Source organism: Moschus berezovskii, chromosome 17 (assembly GCF_049115385.1).
Source record: "Moschus berezovskii isolate FMDL1 chromosome 17, NW_MosBer_1.0, whole genome shotgun sequence".
Taxonomy (NCBI): Eukaryota; Metazoa; Chordata; class Mammalia; order Artiodactyla; family Moschidae; genus Moschus; species Moschus berezovskii.
Genome location: NC_142476.1, coordinates 41,757,244 through 41,771,797, shown reverse-complemented (window position 1 = coordinate 41,771,797; position 14,554 = coordinate 41,757,244). Strand labels below are relative to the sequence as shown.

At 60.6% G+C, this 14,554-nt stretch overlaps 1 protein-coding gene across 2 annotated transcripts in view; it reads right to left on the bottom strand.

Moving 5' to 3' along the window:
- Positions 1–14,554, bottom strand: part of PLCH2 (phospholipase C eta 2) — a 65,421-nt gene that overhangs the window by 8,412 nt on the left and 42,455 nt on the right. Inside the window, exons 4-14 of one of the 2 annotated variants that reach the window (XM_055419376.2) lie at positions 13,171–13,424; positions 12,846–12,974; positions 9,395–9,565; positions 7,376–7,469; positions 7,011–7,214; positions 6,661–6,781; positions 4,831–5,002; positions 4,342–4,449; positions 3,170–3,328; positions 445–531; positions 9–91 (exon numbers count right to left, since the gene is read on the bottom strand). In XM_055419376.2, coding sequence (XP_055275351.2) covers positions 9–91; positions 445–531; positions 3,170–3,328; positions 4,342–4,449; positions 4,831–5,002; positions 6,661–6,781; positions 7,011–7,214; positions 7,376–7,469; positions 9,395–9,565; positions 12,846–12,974; positions 13,171–13,424 — 1,582 coding nt within the window. Of the gene's footprint in view, positions 1–8; positions 92–444; positions 532–3,169; positions 3,329–4,341; positions 4,450–4,830; positions 5,003–6,660; positions 6,782–7,010; positions 7,215–7,375; positions 7,470–9,394; positions 12,668–12,845; positions 12,980–13,170; positions 13,425–14,554 lie in introns of those variants that run through there. The other variant, XM_088845403.1, reaches the window with a different exon arrangement.

Sequence of the window (14,554 nt, the reverse complement as noted above, 5' to 3'; positions counted from 1 at the left end):
GCACTGACCCCCGGCTCTGGCTGCCTTGGGAGTCCAGGTCCTCATCCCCCTCCTCCACACTGGCCGCCTTCTTCAGCTTGCTGCTCTTTTTCTGTGCAGAAGGAGGGCAGAGTCAAAAAGGGTGAAGCCTCAGGCTTGGGGAAGGAAGGACCTGCTGACCTGGGGCCCTGGTGCCCACGCGACAGCTAGGTCTGCCCCTCCTCTGCAGTGCCCTGCTCAACCTGGGCCCTGGAGGACCTGAGCTCTGGGCATTGGCCACTGTTTACCAAGGGAGGACCATCGAGACACCTGCTCCATCCAGCCCTGACCAAGGCTCCACACCTGGCACCTGCAGCCTGAGAAGGCAGCCAGGAATCCCAGGGACCCTCAGGGCTGGAGAAGCGCCCTCCCCACCTCTGGCTGGGGGACACAGGGGCAGGCTCCCTGCCTGGGGGCCGGGCAGACCTTGCGCTTGGAGAAGCTGCCCACGAGGAGCCGGCTGTTCCGACGGCTGGTTCCGGGCTCCTCCCCGATCTCCACGTCCTCCTCGAACTAGAAGCAGAGACAGACAGGGGGCCGAGTGAGCCCAGCCTCAGACCAGGCCACGGGGCATGGGCAGGCAGCTCCTCCCAGTGGCTCCTTCCTGGAACAGGGGGAGCTGAGAGGGGCCTGGAGGAAGGAGGTAGCTGGGCCTTGGGCTGGCCGCTGCCCCAGGCCCTCGGGAGGCACAGTCCCCACCCACATGGGGTACACAGAGGAGGCTGCCAGGAGCAGGGGCCTGGCCAAATCAGCTCCCCACAATGTCCCACTCCAAACTCATTAAGTGCCCAGTTCTGATTCTTCCCCATGGATGGTGATTGCATAATGAATACCATCAGTGTGTCTGGAATATTCCGTGGAGTGCCTGCTAATGTAATCCTCGTTCAAGGATCCCAAGCTCAGGAGCCCTGACCTGCTTCTCACAGCGGCAGAGGTGTTACCTCTTTAGACAGTCCCCAGGGCTGTGGCCGTCCAATGCTTGCACTTGGGGTTGCAGCGGGTCTCCTGAAGCCACAGGACTGAGTCTCCTCACCACCATTTACAGAACAAACGTGTGGGCAGCTCCCCTCCCAGCCCCTGCCCCCTTCACCAGGAGGGGGCCCAGTCCTGGCAGCACTGTGGCCTGTCCACCTCTGTCATCTGTCATTGAAGCCCAAAGCTGTCATCCATGAAAGTGAAAGTCACTCTGTCGTGTCTGACTCTTGGCTACAATATGGACTATACAGCCCATGGAATTCTCCAGGCCAGAATACCGGAGTGGGTAGCCATTCCCTTCTCCAGGGGATCTTCCCAACCCAGGGATCGAACCCAGGTCTCCTGCATTGCGGGTGGATGCTTTACCTGCTGAGACATCTAGGGAAGCCCATGCTGAAGCTCAGTTACACTCCTGGAGTAGCTGGAAGCTTGTGCCCGTGTCCCTGAGGCCACTCGCTGCAGCCACCACCAGCTGCCTCCCCAGCCCCTTCCACAGATGCCCCCACAACCCTCCCAGCTTTGTTCAGGGTGTGCCTACCACACCATGGCAGGAGCTGGTTTTGCAGCCAATGTATCCTGTCAGGGAAGGGTTTCAGCCAGACCTACACACCCTGTGTATGACCTTGTACACACACCCCTGGGGGTGCCCCTGCACATGTTCCTCCCTCAGTCCACTGGCCTCACCCAGCGGATGAGTGGAGGAGCCCTTCAGGTCTGGGTTCTGGTCACCAGGCAGGGAGCCTGGAGCTGGAGCAAGGGACAGGAGGCCCTCAGGCCCAGCAAAGCAGGGCAGGGACAGCCACAGGTCCATCCCCCTGGATGCCTTCTCTGCTCACGTGCTAGAGAGGGGACACCTGGCTGGAGACACTGCCCGCAGTCTCAGGAGGCTCCCGGGAGTCACCCCACAACCAACTCCACTGCTCTCCTGACCCCAGTCCCTTCCTCCACCCACCAGGGAGTTCTGTCTCCCACCAGTTGGCAGGCTACATGGAGGTGCGCTGGTGCAAAGCCCAAGCCACAGACCCTGGGTAATGGAGGCTTTCAGGAAACCCATGAGCTGGCAGAGGCGTGTTCACAGTGTTTGCAGCCAGCAAAGCTGACACACTTCTTGGCTCTTTAACCCTTGCCTGAAACCCCATGGTCACCCAGCACAGCAGTCCCCCTGAATCTAGGCCCAGAGCAGAGAGGTACGTGCTGGCCCAGCATCCTGAAAAGGTGCTGCGGCCAGAGCTGGACTCGACTGTCACCCACCCCCTCCCCTGGTGCCCAGTTTGGCAGGGAGATGGCACCCCTCTCCATCCTCGGCAGCGGGGGTGTGGGCAGCAGGGCCACGTCAGCCCCCACTACCACACAGAGCCAGACGTGTCCTGTCTCACACAATGGGGTCTGCAGGACCAACTGGCACCCTCCTAGCCTAGAGCCAGCCACCTGGCCCATCACAGCCCCCATGGGGTTCCCCCGGGCCACTCTGCTGATGTGACCCTCCTCCAGTGTCCGCCGGTCCCTCCAGACGGCACCAGAGCCGCTGGTCCTGGCCAGCCCAGCCTGGCCCCCAGGCTTTACATCTGCCCTGACAGCCCCCACACTGTTCTCCCTGCAAAGGTACTTCCCAGAGCTCAGCTGCGCTTCCCTGTGATGCTGGGGGCCTCCAGGCAGGGGGCAGCTGGACAGCTGCCAGGATTCACTGGGCTCTGAGCCCCTCCCAGTCACCACCAGACCCCCGAGGCCACGCCCAAATCCTCTTCTGGGAGGAGCGAGAGGTGCCTCGGGGGCTGCCATCCGCTCCTGCCCACAGGTGGGGAGGGTGGGGGCTAGAGGAATGCCCACAGACCTCTATGGACAAACTGTCAGCCATACCAATGGGGCAGCCCCACTGTGGTCATCTGCCTTGTGACACTGACGGCTGCAGATCTCTCAAGATGAGACTCGGAAGACCCAGGTGTGAGCTCCTGGAGGACCCAGGGTGGATATATGCACCAGGGCAGTGTATGTGCGCATGGGGGTGTGTGTGTGTGCAGATGTAGGTGTGTGTGCGTGCAGGTGAGTGTGCAGGTGTGTGTGTGCAGTGAATGTGCAGGTGTATGTGTGCAGGTGTGTGTATGGGTGTGCAGAGACCTCACGTGCCAGCCCCTCTCCCAGCTACAGGCAACCCCCCTCATAGCCTCAGGGCTCTCACCTTTTTGGCCTCTGCCTTGTGCCCAAGTTTGCCAGGTGGGGGCAGCGTGGACACAGTGAAGTCGCTGGGGTCCTCACAGTCCCGAATCTTGGACTCCTTCATTAGGGAATCCAGTTTCCTCTTGGCAATGTTTTCCACACGTTTCCGGTTGGTGGAGGCCTGCGAGAGGCAGCCAGCCAGTTCATCAGCCTCCATCTGCAGCCTGCGGGCAGCAGTGTGGACAGCCTCCGGGGTCTCAGCAGAGCCAGGCCCACCCCACCCCTCCTCTCACACTTGGCCCTGACCACACGCTCACTCCTGCACCGTGCTGGTCCTCACCCCCACCCTGCTCCCCCCGGGGTGCGCAGTAGGCGTGCAATTTGTCCTGGGGCCCCAGACGGTGCCAGCAGGCCCAGGCCCGTCTGATGCCAACGCCCGCCTCCTTCAGCTGCACCACGCTGCCGTGGGACCCGCAGACGAGTCACGGGCACCCAGCCACCACTATGCGCTCGGGGCGGCTCAAGATCGGGGACCAACCACCAGCCACTGGAGGAGATGAATAGGGGTGGGGAGCAGCCCCAGTGCGGCAGGGTATCTGGGCACCCCCACACCCAGGGTACAGTGGGTGCAAGGGGGCCAGTGTAGATGTAGGGTTTACCATCGCCTCGGGCCAGGCAGGGAAATGCGCAGGCCCACCCAGGGCGTGAAGAATCCACTGCCTCAGGGCTTTCTAAAACAATTAGCCAGCAGGGCTGGGAGCTCCGCACAATTGCTTTCTCATCCGATGGCCCCTCAGGGAGAAATAATACCTCAGCATCGCCCAGAAAAGGGAGGATGCTAATTAGAGGCCCCCCTACCTCCCCATGACCACCTCCCCATGGCCTACTCCTCTGCTGCTCCAGGCTGACTCCTCAGCCTCTCAGCACTGCCCCAGCCTCACGATGCTGGGAAAAGAGGTGACAGTTGCTCCCTGGCAACTCGGGGTTGTATCCTGTGGGGAGGTGGCTGGGCAGGGGGGCCCCCTGTGGCCCAGGCCAACTGCATGCCCAGCAGCCTGGCAGCTGTGTAGCTTACCCTCAAGCTGCCCCATGCCCCTCTATCCCTGCTGCCTCCATCCCACAACCAGGCCATGAGCTGGCCCTTCAGGGCTGTGGCTCCCCCAGCTGGGAAGAAGGGCCCCCCTCCTCACTCACATCCCCGTTGAGGAGCTTGCAGTCCTCATCGATCTCATCCGCGCTGTCCTCATCAGACACCTCGCCCTCCTCAGCATCCTCGCTGATGTTGGCTGGGAGCTTCTTGCCCTGAGGGGGCAGGTATGCCATGAGAGGGGCCCTGCGGGAAGTGCTAGGAGGCCAGTACCCACAGGAGCAGCAGCTAAGGGTGAGCGCCTTTCCCAAGCTTGCTTGTCACTCGGGCCAGCGGCAGGGCCAGCCCTGCAGCAGCATCACGGAGGGGACATGCCCTGTGTGCATGCCGAGGGCCCCAGGCTGATGGACCTCCCTGGGGAGATGGGAGGCCAGGGCAGGGGCAGGTCTTGTCCTGACCCCTCGAATCTATTACAGACGCTGTGGAACCGCAGCCGGTCTGGAGCAGGGCCCTGCCCTACCCTGACCCTAGGTCAGAGGTCGGAGGTCAGAGGCTCAGCAGGATGCTGGCGCCGGGAAGGGCAGGCAGGGTCTCACCTTCACCAGGATCTTGCCCTTGAGCACCTGGGGAGAGGGCAGCGTGGTGGCATCCTCGCTGCTCACTGAGGACAGGTCCAGCTTGTCCCCAAGAATGTCGGTTAGATACTGGGCCATCTTCTTCTGCTGGACGACACTGCAGTGGTTCTCGATGGACAGGATCACTGGGTACCTGTGGCCCCAAGGTGGAAGGAGCAGGGTGAGGCTGGGGGAAGGCCGGGTCCCACCGTGTAGGACCGCAGGTCACCTGCAGCACTGCATGAGGAGGGGGGTCTTCACAGGAGCCCAGGAGAGATGTGGCTGCCAGCCACTCTGGGAGGGTGAAGCCTCTCCCCTGTGGCCCAGGGGTTAAAAATCCACCTGCCAATGCAGAGGATATGGGCTCAGTCTCTGGTCTGGGAAGATTCCACATGCCTTGGGCAACTAAGCCCACAAGCCACAACTACTGAAGCCTGAGCGCCCTAGAGCCTGTGTACTGGAACAAGAGAATCCAGCCAGTGCAACCAAAAATAAATAAATAAAATATTTTTTAAAAAAGCAACTGAGTATGGAGGATAGGAACGAGGGGACCTTGAGGGTGGGCAAAGAAGGCATGTACTTCTTCTCCCCATAAGAAAAAAATCAAAGGCAATTAGAAACTCCAGGAAAAACAAAAGGAAACGTTCAAGCAAGTCATAAAATGGGGTCAAACAATGATGTGAACTGAACTGAGGTGCAATGTGGAGCAATGGACAGACTGTGAGAAAGATTCCCAACCACCGAGATCCTGGAGACACTGTCTGGCGTGTGGCCCTGGGGCCCAGTGTTGGCCCAATAAGGAGGGAGACACAGCCTGGCACAGCTATGACCTGCGTGGTGCAGGTAAGGAGAGCAGTGTCGGCCTTTTAGTAATAGGCTCTTCAGTTGTTTGATTTATTCTTTTCAGTCATGTGCACAGTTACTTGGATTTTTGCCAAAAGGCAACATAATCCTTTTAGAAAATGTAAGTGACCCGAACCTAGAAGTCACAAACTAGAGCAAGAGATGGGTGAATCCTGTGAATCAGGGAGGCAGGGCCCGGGGCAAAGGTGATTCTCTCCTCAGTTCTCAGGCAGGAACCAAATGCCTGTAAACATGATGCTGGCCTAGGAGGTATGAGCCCCATCCCGAGACCCCAGCAGGCCCCTGGCTCTTTGGCAGATTCAGGAGACATGTGCGTCCCAGCCCCACTGCCCAGGATGCCCCTGCACCTGCAGTTCCAGAGGCCAGGCTATGCTGCAGAGGGCCCCCTATGCCCACCCCTTTCCGAGACAGAGCCTGGGCCAGGTCCTCCCCGAGGAACCCCTCTGTTTCTAGTTCTTAAGTCAGTCTCCTTCTCCTCTTCATTCAATTAGCTCTTCCCTCGCCTGCGAGCCTGGCTGATTTGGGGTAACTAACAGTGTGGGGAGGCGGTCTTCTATTTTCAGAAACTAAACTGGATTTTGTTCAAGTGTCTATAGCCACAGCTGAGTGACAGCAAAGTGAGTCTGGACGCAGAGTAGCTTCTTAAGGACAGTCAGTGCCAGAGCCACTGCTGGAGGCGTCTGACACCTGGTGTTGCCACCAAGTGTGTGGGGGTGGGGTTGCTGACACACACGCCCCTCCCAGCCCGTGCTGCTATTGCACCCACCGCCTCGCCCCTCCTCCACCCCTTTCCTGCCCCTCATCCTCAACAAGAAAGCCCGAAATCAGCCCCTCGGCCACTACAACCACTGCTCCCCAGAAAGGATGTGGGGGAGGGGCAGGAAGAACCCCTTGATTCCCTCCCCCACCTACGCCCCCCGGGCCAGCCCCCCAGTCCCAGTCACTCACTCATTCTTGATGAAGGCATACTTGTTGATGGTTTCAATGACATCTTTGAAGAGGATCTTGGAGGTCAGTGTGTAGCCATGGTGCACGATGGGCTCCCCATCAGGCCCATCCCAGCAGTCCACTGCAGGCAGGCAGACCTCAGTGGGTTCCAGGGACTGGACCACCAAGGCGCAAGGACCCACAGCCCATGGGCTCTAACTGGAGGCAGTCTTCTTGCTCCGCAGTTAACACCAAGAGAGACCTATGCCAGCCCCTGCCAGACACAGGGCTCCTCGGAGAGGCCGGCCCATGGCCAAGGCCTGGCCCCCAGGGCCGAGCGGAGGTGCAGGGTCCCAGAGCCCAGCACTCACCCTCCACACAGCGGCAGCCGGCCTGCAGGACCCAGGCGTACATGTCTGCCCTGGACTGGGACATAAGCTGGTCGCCCACGAGGTAGGTGTTGTGCGACGAGGTGATGAAGTAGTGGCTCAGCGGCCGCGTCATGTCCTGGTGCACACCGTGGTGCTCTGGGTTGAAGATGTCGCCGGCGGGGCTCCGCGTATAGTTGGTGAAGCCTGTGGGGGGGAGCACGGGTGGAAGGGCAGTGAGGGGTTTAGCCCCCGCGTGCCAGTCCCGCCCTGGGCTCATCTTGAGACCACCCGTCCTCATGGCATGTGGCCCCCTTGGCACCCCACTGGCCTGGCAGCACAGCTGGGCCAGTGTGGCACCCACTCACCGTCAATGCCCATTGCCCCTTTACTCTTGTTCTCTGGGCAGGGTTCAAACTGCTCAATGATGTCGCGGCAGCTCTCAAGGGTCACATCCGTCATCTAGGCCAGAGCAGGGGCTTGAGGCCAACCTGGCCTCAGGCAGCCCCTCGTCCTCCTCCACCACGGCCAACCCTCCCACCCCACCTCTACTGCTGCATCGCCCAGGGGCTGACATGGCAGGGCTGAGACTCTGCTCCTTGTAGAGTGCTCCCCCCACCAGGGGGCTCACTGGCCACCCCTAGTGTCACAAGACTTGGGACTCGATGGCCAGCAGAAGATAGAGGGTCCCCTGGCTTTGGAAGAGCTGGCACTGGCTGAGGATCCCTGCTAGGGGAAGGGTCTTTGGCCTCATCAGCTGGGCCATCCCCCACTGACTCCGTGCTGGGGGTCTCAGGACCCCAGGGTGGGCTAGCAGGAGTGAGGCCTGGTATGAGAAGGTGTAGGAGGGCCAGGGCCGTGTCCCATCTTGGAGGAGAGGAGGGGGCTCACCTGGCCCCTCCTGCCATCTGCCCAAGTCCCTCTCAAGAAAGTTGCACACAACAGCCAAGCCCAGGTGGCCCCATGTCAGAGGCTGAGCGATTCTTAGGGCCCCACAGGGCAGCCCCCAGGAACCCCCAGCTCTTGGAGACAGGCCCAGCAGCAGGGCTTCCTGACACCCCCAGGAATCTGGGGCAGGTATGGATAGTGGAGTGGACAGATGGGGTCAGAGCTTGGAGCAGCTGCAGACCCAGGAGGCCAAATCATCCAGCTGATCTGGGTCCCAGACTGTAGGGAGAGTTGTGGAAAGCTTAGGGCAAAGGTCAGGGAGAATGAGGTCAGTGCTGCCCTTCCCACATTGGGTCCCATTCCCTCCCTCCACCCCCAAGTATGTCAGCTGTTGGGACAGTTGCCCCTCAGCCTCATGACAACACTGCCCTCAGCCAGCCTGGTACCCACCTCTCCTGCCTGGGTGAACCCAGTGTCCCCATCAGCAGGGCAGGAGGGAGGCTTCAGCAAAGAGCATGATGGCAGTGGGGGGGAGGGGACCCAGGAGCTCAGTGCGGGGGCAGCTCCCAGGGTTAGGACACTGGCAAGAGGTCCAAGGTGACCACCACCCAGACCCAGGATGAGGCCACAGCCGCTCCTGGTTCCCAATACCCAGCCCCCCGCCCTTCCCAGTGGTGGTCACCCCCAGCCCATCACCATGAGCCAACACTGCACGTGAGGCAGGTGGGATGAGGGCCCTGAGCAGTCCTGGGGCCAGGGAGTCTGACCCCAGAAAGGCAAGGCAGCTGGGGCCTGAAAGTTACCCCAAAAGTGGCTCTGCAAGAGTCCTGGGAAGTTACAGGCCTTGACCCTGGTCCCCATGACCTTCTCCCACCAGGCTTGGGGCAGTGCCTATGTGGTCTGTGTCTGAGTACCCCTATTCTCCACCCCCCTGGTGAGTGCTATCTCCTCAGAGGATGCTGACCTTCCTCTCCCCCTCCACAGACTTCCGGCCTCTGTCCACCAGAGCGGGCAGCACCTGGCCTCCACGCAGACCCCTGAGTTTCTGGACCCTGAGCTTTAGTTAGGCAATGCCTCTTGGAGGGATGGAGCTGCCTGGAGTCTAGGACAGTGGGCAGGCATACTCGGCTGGCCCCCACAGGCACCCACATGTCTGCTGGACAAATGTTGAGTGAGTTGGCAATGGGCACAGAACCCTGGAGGTGTGAGCCCAGGTGGGAAGGCTGGGTCATGGAACCTAGGCCAGGAGATGCTCGACGCTAAAGTCGGGGCTGTGATCAAGCTCTGGGCTGGGGCACGGTCATAGCTGAGCTGCCCTCCTTCCCCACCTGCCTGGCGGCGGGGTGGCCAATGAGAGCCTGGGCCGGTCCAGTATATGGGCCTCAAATGCCAGGCTGGTGCCCACTCTTCTCCCACACTGTGGACAGTCTCAAATGCCCAGGGAGGCTGAGGGGAGGCCACCTCGACCAGGAGCCTTGCTCCTGCTGGGGAGCCCTCACCTTCTGCTCCACCTCCAGGAAGCGCAGCAAGTCAGTGGCGTCCAGGTGGTCCTTGTGGTTGCTGTAGGTAAGCATGAGCAGGTAGAGGTCCCGGCGTGTGGACATCATCTTGTAGAAGGCACAGAACTCCTCAAAGCCTAGTGTCCCCTGGTGGTCATCCGTGTCTGCCTCCTGTAATGCAATGTCTCTGCGGCCCCTCATGTCCCATCCTGGGCCTCGACCGAGAGGGGGCCTTCAAGCCCCCGACTCCTAAGGCAACCCTGAGTCAAGAATCACCTTTCGCCTCCCAACGTCACTGCCTGTATCACAGGCTCGTGGAGGGCTCATAGTGCTCCCCAAGCCCTACAGCAGCATCCTCACTCTGCCTCTCCCACCAAGAAGCCACCATGTGATCCATTAACACAGATCTCACCCTACTTGCTCCTTTCCTAGCCTTCCAAAGTCAACCTGCACCTGAACCCGGCAACATCCCCCCACCTTCAGCCAACAACATCCACCCAGTGCCCATACTGGGCTGTGATGTGTAATCACAGTTGGTATCCATTGATTAGAAAAGCACAGGGCCACTAGGCATGCAGAAATCCCCGACTTCAGCCTCTATCAGCATCTCTTCAGCAGAGATGACAGGCCCCTGATCTCAGCCAATGTCCTCACTTTTCTCAGCGAACAGCTCACACAATACCCACAGGAACCCCCGCCCCAGGCAAGCCCACTGGGCTGCTAATGAGACCACAGGCTCCTTCATGAATCCACTAGCTCAGGAAGCACGCACTGAAATGTCAGACTCTGGGGACACCAAGAGTCAACGCCAGGGGCAGACTCAGAGGACAAGGGCACTCAGTAATGAAGTCTAAGCTGCCCAGAGGATGCCAGAGGTGCTACGGGGCAGTCAGGCCGTGAGTGCTGAGGTCGGGTCCTTGGCCTGTCGGTTGGGGTGGGGGAGGTGACTGCCTGGCAAAAACAGACACCAGGTTCAGCACCATGGACAGCAGTGCTCACCAGCCCGGCGCTCAGTCTGCACGTCTTTCCTCCTGTGGCCACACCACCTGGGATGGCTGGAAGGAGGCCCCTCTGAATCAGGAGAATCACTCACAAGCCAGGGGGTCACATCCACCCCCAAGTCCCCGAGCCCAGAGAGAGTGGGGCTCTCGGGAAGTCTGGCCCTGCCTCTCCTGACCCTGTGGCCTGGCACCAAGGTGGGTGCCCAGCAAACCTGTCTCACTCCAGAACCAGTCACCCAGATGGGGTGCCCATGACATGACTGGAACAGGACACAGACCAGAGTCACCTGTGCTGAGGCCAGCAGATGCAGGTGAGGACCCCATGTCTGTCCGGTTTGAGGGTGGCCCTGCATCTCAGAGCTGGCAGGACACACCCTGCAAGTCAAAGGGCCTCTTGGGGATAGAGCCAGGCTGGGAGCCCTTCCTGGGACCAAGGCTGGAGCTGGCAGAGATGCCCATATGCTGAGCGTCCATCCACAGGGTCATCTGGCCTCCCTGCGGGCTCTGAGCTGGGCATCACGCCCAAGGCACGACTGAAAACCCTTTGAGATGATAAGGCCCTCCGGGCCCAAAGGGATGGCCCCGACCCCTGGGCCCAAAGAATGCCTCCCAACGTGGTCCCGCGGCTGCTCTCCTCTCCACAAAAGGAAACTTCTGTGGCTGAAAGCACACGCTGGCCAGAACCACGCTGCTGAGCCAGGCCTGGAGCCACGCAGGGTGCTCATCATGCAGGAGGCCCAGGGGTCACACCGGCCTCACCCACATTCCACTGTTATTTTAGACTTAACAAAATTATGCTCAAGCCTCTCTTTACCCACCACACAGATCTATCCTTTGATTAGGGCAGTTCCAGGCAGTAGAAACAATATTGAGATTTCTCGACAATAAAATTGATGTTAATTATCAGAGTGGCTCTGCCTAGCTGGAGGTCAGCCCTCTTTCCCTGGGCCCCCAAGTGCCCACATAGGGCCCCACACAGATGGGCCAGGAGCCCCAGGTACTCAGGGGACACGGGGGACAACAGCCACTGGGGGCAGAGCTGCCCAGGGTCTGAGGTCAGCATTCTTGGTGACAGCCCCCACTGGACTCTCTCCAGATCCTTGCCAGTCCTTCTCTCTTGCCGGTCCACCTCTCCAGGTCTAGACAGTGCCCAGACACCACCTGGCCTGGGGCTGCTCAGGGGGCTCTGCGTGGGCCCCTCTTGTGCCCAGAGGGGCTGGAGGTGTGGGCTCCCTGGAGCTCCCAGCAGGGGGGTTTTCAAGCCAGGACTTGACCTTAAGGTGCCAGAAGCCTGTGCCCACTCCATGAGGGGCACTCATCTTTCATCCTGCCTCCGTGGCTGATCTGAGCCCTGTTGCCTGGCCCCTGGCACAGCCTCATGTTCTGGAAGGGACTGAGCCCCGAGCTGCTCCCAGAGGCAGAGCAGGCAGAGAACGGGCTGGGGGTGTGGCAAGCCTGAGTCACCTGCCAGTCCCTCACTGCCCAGGCAGGCTCGGTTCCCACTGGGCCTTCAGGATGGGCCACGTGAGACCCCCAGTCCTCAACCAGCATCTGAGATCATCCAGCTCACCACGCCCCCCTCCCACCCCTGATCTTTACACAGACCCACACACTCTGAGCTGGCCAGCTCCCCTCGCTCCAGCCGAGCATGACCTCCTGTCCATCACAGGAGCCCAGGAGGGAGCTGCCAGGGCTTGCGCCTGGAGGGGCAGCTGGCTGTGCGTGTGCGCGTGCACGTGTGTGTGCACATGCGTGTCTCTGTGCACGTGTGCATGTATGTGCACACGCATGTGTGTGAATGCATGTGTGTCTGTGTGCATGTGTGTATGCATGAGTGATGTGTGTTGGGGCATGGTGCCTCTTTCAAGCTCACAGAACCCTTTCCCCACCAGCAGTGAGACAGCGAGTCCTGAGTGAGGGCAGGCTTTGCTGGCCCAGCCCCACCCAGAACCAGGACCTGCTGACACCACCTGCCTTCCTCCCCCATCCCAGCAAGGGATCCGGAAAGAGAGAAACTCATTACAGACAATAAAGGCAGCCACTCAGCTGAGGATGCATTTTCATAACTGCTAACAGCAGTGGCAGCAGACCACAGGGAAGGCGGTGGGTGACCAGCGCTGCTGCCTGCAAGGCAGGGCTTCTGCCCCCCATCGGGGCTGGGGAGTCGTGGGGTGGGGTGGGATGAGGGTTCAGGTCCTGTGAGTGTTTTCCTTTGCCGGCCAGGCACCTGCCACGTGCCCAGTCCATCGGCCAGGGGAGGCCCCAGGAGCTGCTGCAGGGAACCAGCACAGCCAGAGGCAGCAACTTGGGGTATCTGACTGACCACCTCCCAAAGGTTTAGACCAGCTGCTGCCTCGCTATTTGCTTCAGCTCAGACAGCACTGTCCAGGACCCTCTGCAGCTTGGACAGGGTGGGGTTGCTCCCGACACACACCTGGGTCTGGGCTTACCTTGAACATCTGCTTCACCCTCTGCCGAGGCAGGTTCACGTTTAGCTTGTGCAGCAGCTGCAGAACCTCGCCGATGCTCAGGCTGCCGTCTCCATTCTTGTCGGCCTCATCAAATGTCTGCTTCAGCCACTTTGGGGCCAAGTTAGGGACCAACGTGGCTCCAGCAGGGCCAGCCATACCTCCCCTCCCCTCCCGTTCCCAGGCAGGAAGGCGTGAAGGACCCCATCCAAGTGCCTCTTTCCCCAAACACATGAGCCAGCTGGGGTGGGGAGCCCACCGGGGTGGACAGTGAGGGTGCGTCCTGGGGCCCTCCCGCCCGCCGCACGCGAGGATATTGGTCCCGGGTGCGCTGGCGGCGGGCCAGGCTGTCCTCATCGCTGATGCCGGCCATGAGGTAGCGCAGGCCCGTGACCCAGGTGCGTGCCTCGTCGCCGCTGGGTGAGACCAGGTCCAGCGACTCCCGGTGGCTGCCATGGTAGATGCTGAAGCAGCAGTTGGGGTCGAAGCTGCCGTCAGGGTAGCGCTGGAAGATCTCCGACTGCCGCCCCTCGCTTACCTCCTGGATGGAGTCGATGGAGACTGCAGAGGTAGGGGGTTGCAGCAGGGTCACAGCCCTCCCCAGGGTTTCCCTCCTGTCTGAGGCTAGGGGAGGGGGCATTTCAAGGGTCCCTTGGGGTGTTGCTGTTCTGTAGCTTGGTCGTGTCTGATTCTTTGCAACCCCAAGGACTACAGTACCCCAGGCTTCCTTGTCCTTCACTATCTCCTGGAGTTTGCTCTAACTCATGTCCACTGAGTCAGTGATATTATCCAACCATCTCATCCTCTGCTGCCCCCTTCTCCTCCTGCCCTCAATCTTTCCCAGCATCAGGGAAGTCTTTCCCACTGTTGGGGAGAAGGAAAAATCACAGATATGCTGGGGCTGGTGAGCTTGCCTCTTCCCCTCCACTCTGACCCTGGGGTCTGCCTGCCTTCCCTCTGGCCGTGAAAGAGGTCCATCTTCCCCAAGAGAAGGGCTGACTTCCCCCCGTCAGCCACCCTGGGTCTGTTCTCTGCGTCCAGAGTGAGGAGAACCAGACAAGCCAATTCCATCTGTCAAGCTCTGGCCAGTTGCCTCTCATCCTGGGAAGGCAATTGCTGGCCAGCACGGCCGAGAGCCTGCGACAATCTCTGTGGTAAACTCTGGCGCCAGCAGGTGGGAGCCAGGGGTGGGGGGGTCCCACTTGGCGTGTGCCAGATCAGGCTGCAGGAAGAATTTCATTACTGGCCATAGCGCCTGGAGCTCCGTGGAGCCTGTGTTCAGAGACTGAATCCTCAGGAAGAGATGAGCTCAGAAGTCATCCTTAGGATCTGTTCCTGTGCCCTCAGCAGGGTCCTTTCACAGATACCAGGGCACAGGTAGCCAGCAGCTCCTCAGGGAGCAGGTGCCCTGAAGTCAGCACAGCCAGGGACCCCCAGCATCGCACGCTCCACCTGGCCCCTGCTGCCCTTACCCCTAGCGCCTGGTGCCTGCTCCCGGAGGTGGGCTAGGCACCACTCCGGGCATTACCATATCTAGTGCAGTAATGGTGGGCCTCCCCGACTTACACTGTGAAGGGTGGACTCACTTCTCTGTCCTCTGCCCCCACTGCCCCCTCCCTGGGGGCTCCTGCTTCCCCTGCATCCCCTGCCTGGAGGGGGCCTATCCTGCCTGCTTCTCCATCCAGCTCCCT